Here is a 20031-nt window from a genome sequence, read left to right on the forward strand (position 1 = left end):
AGAGCACATTTTCTTGCTTGAGCTGTCAGCAGTAGCTAATTCTAGATTTGGGGAAAAAAGAAAGAGAGAACAAAAGAGAAATTTGGTTCATTGACTATATACTTCAGCCTTTTCTGCACATGTCAGCATCAGGAAGCGGGTGTGCGTGTTATCAACGTGATTGTTAAACTAAAAGGCACAGTTTGAATTTCCTTGGGTGTCAGACTCAAGAGCCATAACCAGAATTAACATGACTTCCCAGACTGTAGCTTCTCTATGTATGACTCAGATCCGGCAAGGTTATCTTTTACCATCATGATATGTATGATTGCCACAGTTATTTTTGTGGATTGATGTAATTGCAAAAGAAAATAGGTTTGAAAAAAAATCTCAGCATGACACATTTTAAGGTTGACTATGGCATAATTATTTTAGAAGTATTCAGTATAATAAGATGCTAGTACCAGAAAATAATTTGTAAAGTTTTCTCTAACAGATTATGACCTTGATACTATTTTTTACAAATAATTTTTTTGCAGTTGAAACAGTCTATTTAAATTAAACCTTTGGGGCTTTCCCATCAATTTCTAAGAAAATTAGCTGTTTTCAACAAACAGGATAAAAATTTAGTTGTTATTTATGGATATGAAATGTTCCCTTTAAAGCCCAAAAGGGCACAGAATGAATTGAGGGTTTTTTTTCTCTCTACCAATCAGAAGTGAGAAATGTCCAAATGTCTAATGAATACTACTTTACTTTTTTCCCCTGCTCTCCTTTTTGTAGGACTATGCAACAGCCCACGAAGACTTCCAGCAGTCCTTAGAACTGAACAAAAACCAGCCTATAGCTATGCTATACAAAGGTCTAACTTTCTTTCACAGAGGACTTTTGAAGGTGAAAGTGTTGTGCACTATGTATACAGTATCGTGATTCTGCTTTTCTCTCACAGGCGGGAGGCTTTAGTGGGGTTTCGTGTGGCGTGTTTTAAAATGACATCTCACGTGTCCATCTAATTGGTTTATTTTAGAAAGGAGTTTTAGTCAACATACTTATTGAGCTCCTACTATGTGGTAGGTCCTTGGAGGAAGGTGCAGGCCGAGAAATGATAAAGGGTTAGTGAGAAGGAGGAAAAGAATCTTTCACACTTGACACTGAGAAAGGATACAGTTTGCAAAGTGTCTTCCACATATAATTTATCATATGGTAAATACACTATAAGAGGTAATATGAACAAAGTGCTTTGGCAACAGAGATAAGAAAGATTCACCTAAACTGCCGCATTAGAGAAGGTTCCAGAGAGCAAGTGGACCTTGTCCAGGGCCTTGCAGGTGGAGTGGACTGGGGGCAGCAAGCTACTTCAGGCTGATAGGAAAAGCATGAGTGCTGGCCTAGAACATGGACATACAGCTAGTTTGTGGCGTAGCAAATGGTTGGGTCTGAGCGTAGGGGAGGTGAACTGGCAAGTCTGCCCAGGGGAGGTCCCGTAATGTCCAGAGTGCTATGCTGAGCATCTTGACTTTAATTTATAGGCCCAGAGGAGCTGCAAAATCTAGATTTGGGAGAAGGTATGTCACTGAGACCAAATCTGCCCATTTAGGAAGTGGATTCTGACATGCCAGTAGCTGGGGAAGTTAGGGGCAGAGGACCTTTGGGAGACATTAGCAGCACCCCTGATCAGAGCGGGAGACCTGATCGGGCCCCTGGGGGCTGCAGGAGCAGGTCTGGAGATATTTCTCCAACAGGCCCGTTGCTGCTGCCTCATGGAGCCTGCTATTAGCAGGGAAAGAACCAGAGGAAATAGGAAACCTGTCGTCCAAGCTGACTGACATGTGGGGTTGGCAGTGTCATCTCCAGCCTGTCTCTGCCTCTTGCCCTTGGTCCAGTGCTGAGTGTGCTGAGGACCTAATGTACAGCAGCCTTCTCTGGGGGGCGGGAACCCAGCTGGGACCTCACAGTGGTGTCCTGTGTATCCATAGCTGGCACAGGGTCAGAGCTCTAGTGTAGGACCCACCCAAACCATCTGATTGAAAAGTGGGCTGGCCTGAGAGTCAGCCTGTGTTGATGAAAAACACTTCAGGCTGACTAGGAGGTCATGAGAGTCTTCACAGACAGGTGGTTCTCCACTTGAACTTTGGAAGCTGGGAAGAATTTCAATAGTACGTGGCAGGGAAGGGTACTCTGGATGAGCGAGCATGCATTTTATTATAGAAAGTAGTTCGAGGATGATGCATATACTCTTGGAGGGTTGGGACAGTATATCTTTAAAAAGGCCTAGGTTGTAAATCCCCAGTGTTAGGGGCAGTGCTCATCATATAGTAGGTGCTCAGTAAGTATTAGTTGAATATGTGAAGTTCAAGGACAGAGCATTGGATTTGGAATTGGAAGGCCTTGGCTTGAGCTTCTGCTCTGAATCCTGCAAACTGTGCCACTGGCCAAGTTACTCATGCTTTTCAGCCACTCCTTCTCTATCTGTCATGTAGAGATGACTCTGTTGTCCGCCTCTTGAAGGGTTTGTGAAGGCGTTGTGAGGATTCCATAAAATAACGTGTGTGAAAAGTACTTTAGGAGCTGTGAGCATGGATCAGATCTTAATTATTACAGATTGTGTTACATATGAACATTTAATTTAATCTCCATTTCATAGACTAGAAAAAATAACTCCCATCCACTAAACACCAAACCAAACCAGAAAGAATTGTGCAGGTTTCCTTTCGAACTGTCCTTCCTGCAAGTATGTGGAGGGTGGTCCTCCTGGAGACTCTTACCCCAGTGGTCAGACCGGCAGCCATAGATGTGGAGAACAGTTATTTAAAATGTGTTTTGAGCAGCTGCCAGATGGGCTTTTCCAGCTTATCTTGTATCTGCCCCACTCCTCTCACCTTCTGTCAGTCACCTTAAATTTAAAAATTCAAAAATCACCATACTGTATTCCAAGTCTATCCCAAGAATATCTCATGGAGGAAAACAAAGGTTTGAAATGGAAAAAATACTGGCAATCAGTACTGAGAGGTTAAAAAAATTTTTTAAAGTAAACAAATGCAAATAGAAGATTTCACTGTGGATTCTAAAACCAGGTTTAGGAATGTGGGTAGGGCTCTTTGTGTTACTTTGAAATGGGAATTTTTCAGAAAAGAGCTATAACAGGGACGCCACATTCACATGGGACAAGCGCTGAAATTCAGTTGGATTTATTCCAAATCCATGTGATGAGAACCTTAGATGCAGTGCTTTTATTCTATGAGGAGAAGCCCCTCCCTGAACCAATCTTGCCAAATTATTTGGAGCTTTTTCCTCTTCACTGTGCTCATAAAGCCAGCATCAACATGTGTAATAGATGGGAACTTTTTCTTTGCATTTTTGTAGATCTGCTGTCCGAGGAGGTCAGAGTGTTTACGTATTGTCTCATTCATCCCAACGGCATCCCCATGAAGTATAGAAGGAGCAGAGGGTGTCCCAGTTACACAGATTGGAAAACTGAGTCAGTGGTGACATGCCTTCATTAAATTAATGAACTTAGATTAGATATCTTTATTTCTCTTGTTAACTGTAGAGACAAAGTATTACTGGACCAATGAATTTTAGTTACATTATGTCCTAAAGCCGGTCTCTAGGTCAACAACAATGTAGAAATTAATTAAGCAAGTGGTTTGCTTATTTGCTTTATGATGTAATACATTAGAAATTATTTAGGTAATATTACATGACAAATGTGCAACTGTCCAATCTGGTAGATAGAGCAGACATTTTGGATTTCCCCTGGGAAAATACAGCGAAAACTTAATCTGTGATGTAAGGATATTTCAAAAATTGTATATCCGAAGCACTTTTTTTTTTTTTTTGTCAGCCACTTTGAGGAGTTCCCTGAGGCTATTCTCTTCGTTATAAAAAATGAGGGAAGCCCGAGAGACAGCCGCCTGCCACTGGCCAGGACAATGGTGGCATAAAGGTGGCGATGTTTGCACTTTCTGTGCTGACGAACTCACAGCCAGTTCATGTGCTTAGAGATTGGTTCATTCAAACATAGTTTCTTTGTTCCCAGTGGCTTCAGATCTTGATTCTGCTATGTCCCCCTCTTTGGCAGAATGAGGTAGAGAGCTGTGCTTAGACAGGAACCCCGAAACCAAAGACTCTTAAAAGCTGAAGAGAAATCAGACTTTGAAGAACTGTGGCATCCCAGCGTGCTGTAAGTGCAGTGGGCAGCAGATGTGTCCTGGGCATCTCCCCTAGATATCCACAAACCCCCCCAGACCCACCATGCCCTGGCTGGGCTCCTGACCTCCTCCCACCCCTGCCCTACCCCACAGCTATCCCCCCCTACTTCCTTACGTTGGTCCAAGCTCTTGCCTTCTACCCAGGCTCTTCAGCTTCCAAGCTTCCCCCTCCCTCCTTCCTTATTCCCCAGACCCATGCTGGCAGGTTCTTAGTTGGCCTTTAAGGATATCTCCTGAGTTTGACCCTTCTTTTCTGTCAGACAGAAACACTGTCTCAGTTTGAGGTTCTGTTATCTCTTGCCTGGACCTCTGCAGCCACCTCCTTGATGGGCTCCGCTCCCTCCCGTGTCCCGCCCAGCTGCTCTGTTGTAGCTTGTGGCAGTCATCTTCAAAGGATCAGTGTTGTGAGGTCCTGCACCTCCTCCTCGCAGCCCCCAGTCCTCACTGCTGGCTGGGTAATGCTGTGACTGCAGGAGCATGGCAGAGCCCTTCCCCCTCTGGCCCCAGCTCTCCACACCAGCCTGGTCCCCGTCCTCGTCCTTTCCTTCCCCTCTCTGCACCTGTACTCCTGCCCTCCCACCTTCCCCACCACTGCTGAGTACCCTGCCACTGTGCACCACCATCCCCCGTCCAAGTGCCCCCTTTCTTTGCAAAATTCCTTCTCGTTCTCCCAGGCCTAGCTCCATTGCCACTTCCTCTGTGAAGCCTCTCCTCATGTCACAGGCTCAGTTAGTTGTTCCCTTCTCTCTATTCCCAGAGACTTTCACTTTATCTCTGTTGTAGCTCTTAGTTTGTGTCCCAATAACCTGGTTAAGTGATTGGCTTTCCGACTAGACTTGAGTTCTTCGAGGGTGGAGAGAATGATTACTCCTCTTTGTATCCCCTGTATGTCACACTGCCCTGGCACATAGTAGGCGCTCAATACATGTTTGTTGAATTACAAATATAGTTGTGAAAATCGCAAAAGATTGAGACTATGCCAGGGCCAGAAGCCTAATTAAGAGTTACAATTTATCTGTTCTCATCCTTCTACCAAACAGTGCACATCCAGTGGGCTTGCCTCTTTTAGAGTCTTCTAGAGTTTGAAAGCCAGCCCCTCTACCCTGCTACCTGCTACAGAGAAAATCAAACAGGCAATGGATGATTTTTTGAAAAGAATTAGGATTATGTGCCTTTAAAATCATTAAATATTTATTGAGTGCCTACCATGTGCAAGGCATAGGACCTCTTTAGTAGTTTTTTGCTATGAATTATCTAATCAGATATGAAATATATAGAAGTTTTAAAGTCTTTCTCATTAAAGTCATTAGAGCTCATGCTACTCTGTGGCCATTAACTAGAGTAAGACACATCTTTTCCTTGGGAAAAGTGTGAAATGTCTTTATAATTTTTTATTATGGTAAATAATCAAGTCATAATGAAAATTACATTGAATACAGCTTAAGACTAGGGTGTTTATTGTGAAGCAGAACGGTACATTTTATTAACAGTTTATAGAGGATTCCACAGTGGCCAGGTGCATTGTGTGTTCCCTAAGGGCTCCTCCCTAAAGCATAGCATCTGTGCCATCTTACTCTGCTAGCTGCAGACCCGGAGTCGTGCTGGCAGAGGCTGTGCCCCAAATGCCCCAATCTCAAGGTTTCTGTCTTATTTTGTTTTACTGTTTCTTTTTCCTGTAGATCATGGGCATCCTTCCGATAGTCAGTCTGGGAGCCTTGTTGCTTTTTTTATGAACAATGTCACTGGCTTGCCTTTTTTGTCTCTCTTGTTGGCTCAGTTTAAATCCTGCTAGTTATGATCATTTAAGATTATTTCACACAGCTAGTAAACTTTTATTCCATGAGACCTTTATCAATTAAAGAAATGATGTTGACATGAGGGTGATATCATTAGTAACCAAAGCCCTAATGAAATAGGTAGTGAGAAGCTATTTTCCCATTCTGAAAGAGAGAAACTTTTAAGGCTCTGTCATTGTTCATAGCAATGCATTTGTTTACTGTTGAAATTAAATCCTCCTGACTCATAGTTTGTCATACTCTCTACCTCTCTCTTTTTTTGAAGTCCTCATATTAAAAAAAAGAAAATCACTCTGAGACCATGTGTAATATATTTTTAAATCCTTTAGTGATTTAAGTGAAATTAAATTTTAACAGGTATGCAAATGACATAATTTTCTGTATGCTTTTTTCAGGAAGCTATTGAATCCTTCAAAGAAGCCTTGAAGCAGAAAGTTGATTTTATTGATGCGTATAAAAGCCTGGGACAGGCCTATAGGTAAGAAAAGCAATAGTAGTTGGGGTAGAAGAGAGGGTGTAGAGTGGGGAGACAAGAGAGCCTCACGTAGTAGTGATACTTTAAAAGAAATTGAATTTTTAACCAAAAAGAAATTGTCATTCTGAATCACATAGGCATTTATAAGCTTGTTGAGACCTTCTCTGGAATACAGAAAGAACCATGTATCAGAGGATATCATGATATATATTTTTACCCCTCTAAACAACTTCACTTCATATATATTGGTCTAGAAATGTTACTTCTTCTAGGGTTATTGTTTTGAATAGTGGCATTATAAGCTATTGAATCATAGAAACTGCTGCTTTTCTAGGCAGTAATTAAGGTTAATTCCCACATCACTGTGATTGTTTGAAGATTCCTAGATAAAGGGATGGAAAATTATGTTACATCCCTATCATCAATATGATTAATTATGATATAGCTACAATGCATCTCCACCAGGATTGAGAAGCTGTGCCTACCCCCTGGTGTCCTGACCCCATGCATTACCCTGACCAGTAGTAGAGCTGCTCTGACTTTTGGCTTTCAAAAATCTTTATGCTCTGATCTGAAAAAGAAATTGCATGACATGAAAGAAGGGGCTTGGGATTTGAGAGTCAGGAGACTTGGTTTTAGTTCTGAATTGTCCATCCTACACTTGTGTGTCTATAACTTCCCTGAGCTTCAGGGTTCTCCCTTACAAGGTACTATAAAAGTTAGAAAGGAGACAGTAACAGAAATCCCCTTCAGAGCACTGTTAGGTGCCTCAGTCAGGAAGGACTGAATTCAAGAGCTTATTTATCTGACGTGGTGGAGAAGATCTTTTACACTAACTTGAAAGTGTCTTTGTATTCCTTCTGGGTTTAAATGACAATGTTTACCTTTGCTGTCCCACAGAATTGTTGGGGACATACATTGAAAACAGATTTGAAAGCACCCAGAGTAATTGGTAAAGTGCTATATAAATGTAAGTGAGTGTTATATTATTTAAAAATATTCATTATTTATAGAAAATTGACACATGGGACATTTTGAAGGTGCTTTTATTATTTATAAAAATATAATATGTAAAAGAAGGCTAGTAGTAATCATCTCCACTCTGCAATGATCACAACTCTAAAATATACTTTTTTTTTTGGAATTTTAAATTATGAAACGATTTATCAGATTTTAAGTGAAGTAACTTCTGGATAGAAAAAAAATGCAATTTTAAGCCTATGAATGTGATTCAGAATGAGGAACCTGTGTATGATTGTGACCTACATACTTTTTTTTACCCCAATGGAGAGACATGGTTTTATCTAAGTACTAAAATTAACACATCGTTTTTTAGGGGTTGGAGCTCATCATGAATTGGAGAAAAGGATTTGAATAAACACTTGCCTTTGGAAATCAATAAATTCATTTTCCCCAAAGAATTTCAAGGGCTAATAATCTGGTAAAATTCAGGAAAAGTAAGTAGAGTATGTAGCTGTGAAGTACTAAGATAGACAAGGGACCATCCATATCTAGGTATCTGACTCACAGATGGGACTGTAATTCTGAGGCTGACTTACTCCATGTGTTCACTGAAATATTCTGCACTGTGTTCATAACTGTTGTTAAATACCTAGAGAACTGGGCAATTTTGAAGCTGCCACTGAGAGCTTCCAGAAGGCACTGTTGCTCAACCAAAATCATGTGCAGACCCTACAGCTCCGGGGAATGATGCTTTATCACCATGGCAGCCTACAGGAAGCCCTTAAGAACTTCAAGGTGGGCATCCACATGTGAGAAATACCGTAACAGTTCTCAGAATGCTCAACAAAGTTTAGTGGGATGAATAGGGAGGAGGACCAAGAACAGTGTTTAAACCATAACAAAAAGAGAGGAGAAAAACCACTGCCCTGCCTTATAGACAATTTTACAGAGCATATATTTGGTTTGATTTAGCCTGGAGGGAAAACTTTTCCAACTCCAGACCAAAGAATAAAGCACTTAAAAGTCACCTGTGACTGTACTGATACTAATAGAGCATTTCCTCCTTCTGCATGTCAGCGGTGTCTGCAGCTCGAGCCCTATAACGAGGTGTGCCAGTACATGAAAGGACTCAGCCATGTTGCCATGGGACAGTTTTATGAAGGCATAAAAGCACAGACCAAAGTCATGCTAAATGATCCTCTCCCAGGCCAGAAGGCTAGCCCAGAGTATCTGAAAGTGAAATATCTCCGAGGTAAGTCACAAAAATTGCTCAATCATTGAATTTTTTAAAAATATTTTATTTATTTATTTGAGAATGAGGGTAAACGAGAAGAGAGCATGAGCAGGGGGAGGGAAAGGGAGAAACAGACTCCCTGCTGGGCAGGGAGCCCAATGTGGGACTCCATCCCTGGACTCCAGGATCATGACCTAAGCCAGAGGCATACGCTTAACTGGCTGAGCCACCCAGATGCCCCTATCATTAGATATTTTATGATACTTTTTTATTTATTTTATGATACTTTTTTGTACTAAGTTTTTTAAATCTGGTGTATATTTTATACTTATAGTACATCTTTATGCTTACATCTCAATTTAGATGTTAAATTTTCATTGGAAATTCTTGATTTGAGGTTATGTTTCATAAAATTTAAACTTGGAAAAGTTAATTCATATATGTGAGTTGTTCCAAACATACTGACATTTTCTAATAATTGAATCAAATACCAGTTTTTATGTTCAGATTAATAAAATTTAAAATATGGTTTCTTGGTCACACTGGCCATATTGTATTCCTTTGTTTAGAGAGAGAGAGAGAGAGCATGCAAGCATGAGCAGTGGGGGAGGGAGCAGAGGGAGAGAGAATCTCAAGCAGGCTCCACATCAGCATGGAGCCCAACACGGGGCATTCGATCTCACCCTGAGACCATGAGCTGAGCCAAAATCAGGAGTTGGATGCTTAACTGAGCCACCCAGGCACTCTACACATTGGCCACATGTTAAGTATTCACTAGCCAGGTGGCTAGGGGCTGGCCTACTGGACAGCATAGCTCCTCATTCTAAATTACAATTTCCTCTTGTTTCCTGGTTTAGTAGAACATGTGAGCTGAGGATTGAAAGAGGGGTACTCCATATCCTGTATTTTTCTACCCTGCTTCTGTAGAGATAAGCAGTAGTCTGTCAGTTGATGAAATCATATACATGGTCAGTTGGTTTGTATCAGTTGATAGAGAACCAGGATCTGTCTGACACTGAACTTGGATTCTCAGACTCTGCGAGAAAAAAAAAGCGAGGTCTTTGGTGTTGTTCATGGAAAGATGGTTAAAGCTTAGCCAAAGTGGACCCAGATTGACTGGCTTATGTTTGATCCTGGTACCCTGAGTTACCCTGTATCATATAATAGTGACTTACTACAATTTGGAATCTCCATTTAGAATTCTTGGAATTAACAATTTGCTACAAAGTATTTCTATGGCAGTCAGCAATAAAAATGATTTCTTTAGCAATATTTGGTTGTGTCAGATCTCATCTCCCATCTGCAGAGTATTCTCGGTATCTTCACGCACACCTTGATACTCCTCTTACGGAATATAACGTTGATGTGGATCTGCCTGGAAGCTTTAAAGACCACTGGGCTAAAAATCTGCCTTTCCTCATAGAAGACTATGAAGAGCAACCAGGGTTGCAACCCCATATAAAGTAAGTGCTTTAAATGAAAATGACTTTTTTTTTTTTTTTTTTTACTATAAGCTCATCATGAGAACTCTTGCTCAATAAATGGCTTCCTATCCATGTTTCTCAGGAATTTATTTCTGGATTTGTTATGTCTGCAGATATTTATTTTAGTTTATAAGGTACCTTGAAACTTACCTTGGATACCATTTTTCCTTCTACCTTGACCTTCCCTGATAATTTTATGCAACCTTCAGACTTCAAATGTACTTATTGGCAGTTGTTGATATGCATTACTATTACCATGTTACTCTTAAAACAGATTATTTAAAACCAAAAGTTTGAAATTACAGTGCTGGCCAACTACTGCATTATGGCTGAAGGGCTATCCCATTACAAAACAATTAGATATAGAATAGAAATTAATTCCTGGAAGTCTAGCGATGCCTTAAAAATTAAGAAAAATCTGTAAAAATCACAAAGAATACAGGTTTTAGAAAACATGAGAGATAGAAGATGTGAAAGATGGACGAATGTCTAGCATATATCTAATTGAAATCCTGGGAAGAGAGAATGGAGGAGAGAGGTAATTTTTGAAGACATAATGGCTAACAGTTTCCCAGAATTAAGGAAACATAAATCCACAGATTTTTTTCGAAAAGCAAGTTAAATGGCAAGAAATCCATATCCAGACACATCATAAGTAACAGTAGAACAACACATAAGGAGAAAAAATTTGTTAAACAGAAAGAAAAATCCTATCACCTACTTAAGGTCAATAATTGGACTGACTGTAAGCCTCTCAACATCAAAATGGCAACAACTATCTTTTGTGAATGAATATCAAATAAGTATATAGTCAGATAATCAAGAACTGAATTAATCACCACCTGCCATTCACTAAAAAACATTTAAGGCATGTGATTAAAGAAAAAGGCAATTGACCTTAGGCAAGATTTGAGATACAACAAGGAATGATGAGAAAAGGAAAATGGTAAGCATGATAAATTGGTAAGTCTAAATAAGCACTGTTTATATAAAATAATATCTGATTTGGGGGCTTTATGAAAAGGACAGAAATAAAATACTAGGCATAATAGCAAGCAAGTTAAGGGAAAGCAAGAATTAAATATTCTAAGGGAATTGGGGTTAAATATTGTGTTAAAGCTTTAAATTATACACAAATATTTAAAATATCTAGGGTGGGTACTAAAAGTTAGAAACAAAGTGTACAGCTTCTATATTAGTAGAAAGGTCAAAACAAAACAAAAAAATTAAATCAACTGGAAAAGGGAGGGCAGGTGGTTGCCATTAAAAAGGTGGAACAGGGATCCCTGGGTGGCGCAGCGGTTTGGCGCCTGCCTTTGGCCCAGGGCGCGATCCTGGAGACCCGGGATCGAATCCCACATCGGGTTCCTGGTGCATGGAGCCTGCTTCTCCCTCTGCCTATGTCTCTGCCTCTCTCTCTCTCTCTCTCTCTCTCTCTCTGTGACTATCATAAATAAATAAAAATTAAAAAAAAAAAGACCCTGCTTTCAGTTCTTAAATTAAATAAAATTAAATAAAATTAAATAAAATTTAAAAAAGGTGGAACAAATAAAAAGAAAAAATAAGAATAGGTTGAAATAATCCAGATATATTAATAATGACAGTATATATAAATGGACTAAATTTCAAAAGACAGACACAATTGGATTGGAATGTTTTAGAAATCCAGTTAAATGCTTTTCACAAGGGTCATAAGGACACAAAGATTGAAAGTAAGGGAATAGAAAAAGTTCCACTTGGGAAACACTAAAAGAATCCTGATATAGGTATATTAATAGATTTAAAATTATTACATTTATTTTTATTTTTTAAAGATTTTGTTTATTATCTGAGAGAGTGAGCTCAAGAGAGCATGAACAGGGGGAGGGGCAGAGAGGGAGACTTTTTTTTTTTAATAATAAATTTATTTTTTATTGGTGTTCAATTTGCCAACATACAAAATAACACCCAGTGCTCATCCGTCAAGTGTCCAGAGGGAGACTCTTAAGCAGACTCTGAGCTGAATGCAGACCCCAACTCAGGGCTTAATCTCACAACCTGAGAACATGTCCTGAACTGAAACTAAGAGTCAGATGCTCAACTGACTGAGCCACCCAGGCATCCCTAAAATTTTTTTAAATTACTGGGAACAAAGGTTATTACTACATAGGACAGGGGTTTAAATCAGGTAGTTACAAATCTAAACTTATATACACCTAGTAAAATAACTTTAAAAATTGATAGAAATTCACAGAGAAATCAATAAATTCACTATCCTAATGAGAGATTCTAATTTTTAGTAAGTCAAACACAAAAATAACTAGTAAAGATTTAGACTATTTGAACAACATAATCAACAAACTTGATATATTAGTCTACTCTAGAGCTATGTACCCCATAATCCAAGAATACATATTCTTTTCAGGTATATCTTTGGTCATTTATAAAGAATGACCACTGCTATGCATATTTAAATACATTTCAAATAATTGGTATCATATTTGACTGAAGTATGATTAAATATACTTTTTTTTTTTTTAATTTCATTCATTTATTCAGGAGAGACAGAGAGAGGCAGAGACACAGGCAGAGGGAGAAGCAGGCTCCATGCAGGGAGCCCAATGTGGGACTCGATCCCAGGACCCCAGGGTCATGCCCTGGGCTAAAAGGCAGGCGCTAAACCGCTGAGCCACCCAAGGATCCCCAATTAAACATACTTTTAAGGGAAAAAAAATCCTCCTTATTTGGAAATTAAAAAGCACACATATTGAAGTGCAGATTAAAGATGAAATCCACAGTGGAAATTTGAATATACTTTAAAAATGAAAAAACATGAAAACTCCACATACCAATACTTGTGGAATGCAGTGAGACCAATATTGTAAAAAGTTGTACTAGAAAAAAAGCAAGTCAATAGATAGGTATAAAAATTAAGGAGTAGGAAAAACAACAAAGAAAGCAGAAAGAAGGAAAAATAAGACCGAAGAGAGAAATTAATGAATATTAGATATAAAACAGACTTCTGTCACAAACTTTTGTCTTTTTTTTTAATGACAAATTTCTGGTGAGATTGATTTTTTTTCATGAAAATAACTAAAAAACTCAAACTATTAGAAATGTTAAAAAGAGATATAACCACAAATGAGTAGGGCTATCCCATTACAAAACAATTAGATATAGAATAGAAATTAATTCCTGGAAGTCTTAAAATGCTGAGCATGCCATGAAAATTTACATGCAAATTTATTTATTTTTTAAATGGACATCTTTTTTTTTTAAGATTTTATTTATTCATCAGAGATACAGAGAGAGAGAGGCAGAGACACAGGCAGAGGGAGAAGCAGGCCCAGCAGGGAGCCCAACGTGGGACTTGATCCCAAGACTCCAGGATTACGCCCTGGACTGAAGGCAGGCGCTAAACCGCTGAGCCACCCAGGGAACCCCGCATGCAAATAACTTTAAACACAAAAAAATAAATGGACTAATTAGAAAATTATAATTTATCAAAGTGTGAGAAAAAGTAAAAAGCCTGGATAATTCTATAATCATTAAAGATATAGAATTTGTATTTAAAAATATCCCCACTTACCCACACACACCAAAATCACCATGCCCAAGTGGTATCACAGAAGTGTTCTGTCAAACTTTCAGGGCAATAGAAGGTAGTATTTCCAAATCATTTTGTGAAGCCAATATAACCATGATACCAAACCTGATGGTTGTACCTGAAAGGAACATTAGAGGCCTTTCTTATTCTCTTAAGTGTGAGCATAAGAATACTAAATGAAATCCAAATTCATCTGTATAAGAAAGGTAATATCATACCAAATTGGGTTTTTCCTAGGAATGAAAAGGTGATCTAACTTCAGAAAATGTATAAATATAATTGCCAGTTGACAGATTAAAGGGGAAAAACCACATTAATTATGCCAACAAATACAGAAAAACCAGTAGAAAAAAGATAACCATTCATATTTTAAAACTCTTAGCAAACTGGAAAACCAAAGTACAGTAGTGTCCCCTTATGTGTAGGGAACATGTCCCCAGATGCCCAGTGGATACCTGAGCACGGATAGTACTAAACCCTGTGTGCTGGCCCTTGAATGACAAGGGTTTGAACTGCTGAGATCCACTTTTATGTGGATGTTTTTTGGATAAATACCATATAGTATTAGAAATGTATTTTCTTTTCCTATGATTTTCTGAATGTTTTCTGTAGCTCAGTTTATTCTAAGAACACAGTATACAATACATATTCAAAGAATGTGTTAACTTTTTATTATTATTAAAAATCCAGTCAGCAGTAGGTTGTTAGTAGTCAAGTTTTGGGGGGGATTAAGAGTTATACATAGATTTTCAACTGCAGGATGGTAGAGGTCCCATGCTTTCACCACAAACATTGTTTGGGCCAGCTGCAACATGTCTTTTCCTGAAATGTGCTGAAGTGTGACTTATAAAGTAGGCGCAGTAAGAGTTTAACAATGGTAACTAATAATAAAATAGAACAGTTATGACAATATACATAATAGATATGTGCACTTTAAAACTTATTGTTTATTTAATATTTTTGGACTGCAGAGGACCCCAGGCAACTGAAATTGCAAAAAGCACACCATGGATGGGGGTGGGGACTGCTGTATTTCCTCAGCCTGATAAATGGTAACTCTCAGAAACCTGTGGCAAACATCATTTTAATGAAGTGTTAGATATAATCACATTAAAATCAGGAGCAATAAATAAATAAATAAAAATAAAAATCAGGAGCAAGACCAAAAGCCTGAAATCATCGCTTCTTTTCAGCAGTGAAATAGAGGTTCTAGGCAATGCATAACAGAAGAAAAAGAAATCAAAGTTATATAGATTTGCAGATCACATGACTTTTTTTTACAAAAAAAATTCAAGATTTACAAACAAATTATAAGAAGTATGTTTAGCAAGGTGGTTGATTATAATTAATTTACTTATAAAATTTTTTGTGTTTCTGTATGCTAGCAACAAGCAAAAATTGCTATTTGTAATAGCAATAAGTATTTATTAGGAGTATATCTTACAAATAATGCACAAATAATGTGCAAAGCCTGTATGGAAATCATTACAAAATTTTATTGAAAGTTACTAAGTTACTAAGAGTAACAAGTAAGTTACTTGTTTTCAAGTAGAAATACTGTGTTTAAGAATAAGAAGTTTAATAATATCGATGAGTCAGTTCTTTGCAAATTTTTTTTTAAAGATGTTATGTATTTGTTCAAAGAGACACACAGAGAGAGGCAGAAACAGAGGCAGAAGGAGAAGCAGGCTCCCTATGGGGAGCCCGATGCTGGACTCAATCCCAGGACCCTGGGATCATGACCTGAGCTGAAGGCAGATGCTCAACCACTGAGCCACCCAGTGCCCCGGTTCTCTGCAAATTAATTATAGATTCATTAAAATGCCATTCCAAATCTCAAAAGTTTTTTGAGGAGTTTGATAAGCTAATTCTATCAATTGTGTAGAAGAACAAAGGACCAAGAGTAATCAAGATACTCCTGAAGATGATGTCCAGGCTTGGAGAGGAAGGTTCTTTTATTCTACCAGAAAACAAGATATAACATAGTAATGAAGATGGATTGGTATTGGTTCAGAGATGCCCATGTGGACCAAAGAAGCACAGTAAAGAGCTAAGAAGCATTATCTGGAGAACCTAGATAAATGGCTGACATGATCCCCATGGATCAGAGGGGAACTTATCTAGTGAGAGTGCTACAATTAGGTTGTCATATGGATAAAAATTGAATTGATTTTTATGATGGTGTAGATGTGATCCAGTTCCAGATGGATGAAAATCTTAAATATGAATGGCAAATTTGTTTACATTTTAAGAGAAAATAGAAGTGAATAGTTTCATGATTTTAAGATAGAAAAGGATTTTTTTAAAGATTCATTTATTATTTTAGAAAGAGAGCATGTGGGCATGAGTAGGGGGAGGGGCAGAAAGAGAGGGAGAGGGAGAAGGAGAGAAGCAGACTCCCTACTGAGTGCAGAGCCTGACGGGGGCCTGGATCTCAGGACCCTGAAGTCACCACCCTGAGCCAAAATCAAGAGTTGGATGCCAACCAACTGAGCCACCCAGGGTCCCTAAGGTGGAAAAGACTTTCTTAAGACACACAGAGTGTAGACCTTAGACTGGTAAATTGGACTGTGTTGAACCTATGAATTGCTGTTTGACAAAAGACACCATAAACAGTGAAAAAAGATAAGTCCGAACTGTGAAAAGGTACTTGCAACCTGATTAAATACCCAAAGTTAGTATCCACTATTTATGAAAAATTTCTACGAATTTGAAAAGAGAAGTGAAACAACCAGGAGAAAATTGTGCAAAGGACATGAACAACAGAAAGCATGAATGGCAAATAAACATAGAAAAAGATGCTTCAGCTCATAAATACACCTGACTACATTTTTCACCCACGAGATGAGCAAATATTATAAAGTCTGATAATAGTAATGTTGACCAGAAGCAGGGGTCAAGGAAGATTTTTATATGCTTTGGATGAGAGTTGAAATCGCTATAAACACTTTGGCCAGCAGTTTGTCACAATCTTGTAAAATTAAACATTTGTACATTCCACAGTCTTAAAAGTCTACCACTGTGTATATATCTAGTAGGAAACCTGGTACTTGTGTGCATGTCCAACAGGAGGTCTGTACTAGTTGATAGTAGTACTTGTTCAAACGGAAAACTGGAAATCATCCCAAAAGGCCATGAACAGAAGAGTGAATAAAAGTGATACCAGCACATGGTGGGATATTACAAGCAAACAATCCATGCAACAATGTGGGTTAATTGTAAAATAAAAAGTTGAGTAAAAACAGCAAGTCAGTAAACTACAGTATCTATTTTTCCCATAAAGTTCATAAGCAAAACTACAGAATATATTCTTTAGGGACACACACATGGAACCTAATTTTTAAAAAGAAAAGGAATCATACACAAAATTCAAAATAAGTTGTCTCGCTGGGAGTCAAGAGGATGATAGGATGGGGAAGGCAGCATACAAATAGAATGACATAATTGTTCTAGTTCTCAAATTGGGTAGTGAGGTTGTAGTCTCTTGTGTGTATCAATTATTATATAATCAGAAGTATTAAAAGAAAATTGATTGGTGAAAGAGGTTATACATATTCTCTGCCACCCCTTTTTAGAGGATTATCTATATGCAGAAAAGCATTAATATGGCAGGCCTACACTGCTTTCCCTAGAACAATCTGCTGGTCCCTGGGTGGTATCTGGGAACTTGGATTTCAGGAGCGTTGCACCATTCCCACAGGTGATGAGTGGCTCACTGTACCTAAGCTGATTATACAAACAACGTGGTCTTTGCTAAACACCTACTTCCTTCTGGGTATCTGGAATTTGGGTTCTCGCCAGCTAGAGGCTACTTACATGATCAAGCCCTTGATAAAATCCCTGAGCAATGAGTGTCTAATGAGCTTCCCTGTTTAGCAGCATTTCACTTGGGGGGAGTTCATCCTGTGCGTTTCTCCCAAGAGAGGACCCTTGGAAGCTTGCGCCTGGTTTCCTCTGGACTTTGCCCTGTGAGCTTTTTTCCCCTTTGATGACTGCTTGTGTCCTTTTGCTGTAATAAGTCACAGCCATGAGTACAGCTGTGCAGAGTCCTGTGAGTCTTCCTAGTGAATTACTGAACCGGAGGGTGATCTTGGGGACCTGTACACAACCTATAACTTAAAATTGGAAATGTTAAAAAAAAAAAAAATTGGAAATGTTGTTAGGTAGTCTTCAAATAGGTTGGCAGCTAAACAATTCCTGGTAGTCCCCTAGGCCATTTCCAAGTACGCTTGGTATCACACAAATTGGGGCAAGGGTAGGGGATAGACAGGGCAGAGATTTGGTTGCTTGTTTATAAAGATAGTCCATGCAGGTTATGTATTCTGGGGAAGTCTATAAAGCAAATAATGGTCATAGGTGCCTTCTGAATAGCACTCTAGTTACCACTGTTACTCACAAGCATATGATAATAATTGTGCACACACATGCATGAAGACTCCATCTTTCAATTTGTGTGGTTGGATACCAAGCACTGAAGTAAAGATTCTGTGGTCATAGGTTTCTGGATTCATTTTCCAGTGGAGGAAGTGACTGCTTTTCAGGTGAAATTGGATTACCAGACATCTGTTGTAAAAGTCCTTACCATATGTATAATGTTTCTTCCAGAGATGTGTTACACCAGAATTTTGAGAGTTATAAGCCCGAGGTACAAGAGCTGATCTGTGTAGCTGATCGTCTGGGATCACTGATGCAATATGAAACACCTGGTTTCCTGCCAAACAAGAGAATACACAGAGGTATTCTGAAACTGTCTGAAAATGGAAATATTTCTGACATAAGAGCAAGGATTGCCAAACCATGTTGGGCTTTTTAAAAAAATTATTTGTGCTGACTCAAAATCTCTATTTGATCAGGACAAAAATGTAGAGATTCATTCACGGTGAATTCTGAAAGAAGACTGCCCCAGCATGGTTTTTGTGCTGTTGCTATCATATAGGTGTAGAACATGGGTCTTCAGTCATCACTGTGGATCAGTTTATCCACGGGAGAGGTTTGCTTAGTGTGGGAGTAAGGGAGAATTTAAACCTCCAGTTGCTTTGTTAGGAGGCGGAGCTGGGAGGAGACAACTTTGGGGGTGCTTCTAGTTTCCACAGGAGATTTTAGTTTTATTAGGACCATCACGATTGTAATGGATCTCTGGTCTTGTTGAATCACCAATACTTAGGATTCTTTCTTTCTACAATGACTGTGGAGTTATCACCGAGACTCTGTAAAGTGGGTGAAAATCAGTTCCTCTGACATGTACTTACCAACTCTTGTTTTTCCAATATCTCCTTCTTTTAGCCATGGGTTTGGCAGCGTTAGAGGTCATGCAAGCTGTACAGCGTACATGGACCAATTCGAAAGTTCGAATGAATGGGAAAACACGGCTAATGCAGTGGAGAGACATGTTTGACATTGCAGTAAAGTGGAGACGGTACTAATCTTTAAGTGAAAATAAACTAGAAGCCTTATCATTGTAAAACAGTAGAAACCTTCTCTAGTTATCAGGTTTTTGAATAGTATAGTTGATGTGCAGTATTACATGAGTTTCAGGTGTGCAGCATAAAGATCCGATGAGTCTGTACATTATGCCATGCTCACACAAGTGTAGCTACCATCTGTCCCACACATAGTGTTACAGCATCCCTAACTGTGGTCCTTGTGCTGTGCCTTCCATCCCCGTGACTTATTTTCATAACTGAAAGCTTGTACTTCCCACTTAGTTAACAGGTTTTGAGTCCTGTTTTGTTCACTAACAGTAGGCCTTATAAGTTACATTTTCCTGTCTTCAGTTTGTCAGAAATTGCGGGCATCATTATTCTTTGAAATTACTCAAGTAGGGAAGCCTGGGTGGCTCAGCAGTTGAGCGTCTGCTTTCAGCTCAGGGTGTGATCCGGGGGTCCTGGGATCATTTCCAGTATCCGGCTCCCTGCAGGAGCCTGCCTCTCCTTCTGCCTATGTCTCTGCTTCTCTCTCTGTATCTCTCATGAATAAATAAAATCTTAAAAAAAAAAAAAAAGAAATACACTCAACTAATATTTATTAAATATAGGGATTGAGTGCTATCAAATTTCCAAGCATATTTTTAAATGAAGTGTTTGGGCAAAAGCAGTCTCTTTGAAAGAGTATGTCATGATCCATGGTACCTTCAAATGAACTTTGGTGTACCAGTCCTTTGACATTGGAGTGTGTGCCCACCTAACCAGCTATAGTTTAGTGGGGGAAACCATTGATATTCATTTATATGGGATAAATACTGCCCTTCTAGTAAACCTGTATGGACTTACTACTTGGTCCAATTAGAACATCTATTTGGAATCT

At 38.8% G+C, this 20031-nt stretch overlaps 1 protein-coding gene across 10 annotated transcripts in view; it reads left to right on the forward strand.

Moving 5' to 3' along the window:
- Nucleotides 1-20031, forward strand: part of TTC13 (tetratricopeptide repeat domain 13) — an 80719-nt gene that overhangs the window by 38980 nt on the left and 21708 nt on the right. For 5 of the 10 annotated variants that reach the window (XR_013377592.1, XM_077894528.1, XM_077894527.1 and 2 more), the window contains 7 exons: nucleotides 763-873; nucleotides 6382-6464; nucleotides 8078-8219; nucleotides 8502-8676; nucleotides 9926-10121; nucleotides 18334-18464; nucleotides 19012-19144. Coding sequence is in view for 9 of the 10 variants with exons in the window: in XM_077894528.1 (XP_077750654.1) it covers nucleotides 763-873; nucleotides 6382-6464; nucleotides 8078-8219; nucleotides 8502-8676; nucleotides 9926-10121; nucleotides 18334-18464; nucleotides 19012-19144 (971 nt within the window). In the remaining variant the exon portion in view is untranslated. The remainder of the gene's footprint in view (nucleotides 1-762; nucleotides 874-6381; nucleotides 6465-8077; nucleotides 8220-8501; nucleotides 8677-9925; nucleotides 10122-18333; nucleotides 18465-19011; nucleotides 19145-20031) is intronic. The other 5 variants (XM_077894529.1, XM_077894531.1, XM_077894532.1 and 2 more) reach the window with 1 other exon arrangement.

This window comes from Canis aureus, chromosome 4 (genome assembly GCF_053574225.1).
Source record: "Canis aureus isolate CA01 chromosome 4, VMU_Caureus_v.1.0, whole genome shotgun sequence".
Classification (NCBI taxonomy): domain Eukaryota; kingdom Metazoa; phylum Chordata; class Mammalia; order Carnivora; family Canidae; genus Canis; species Canis aureus.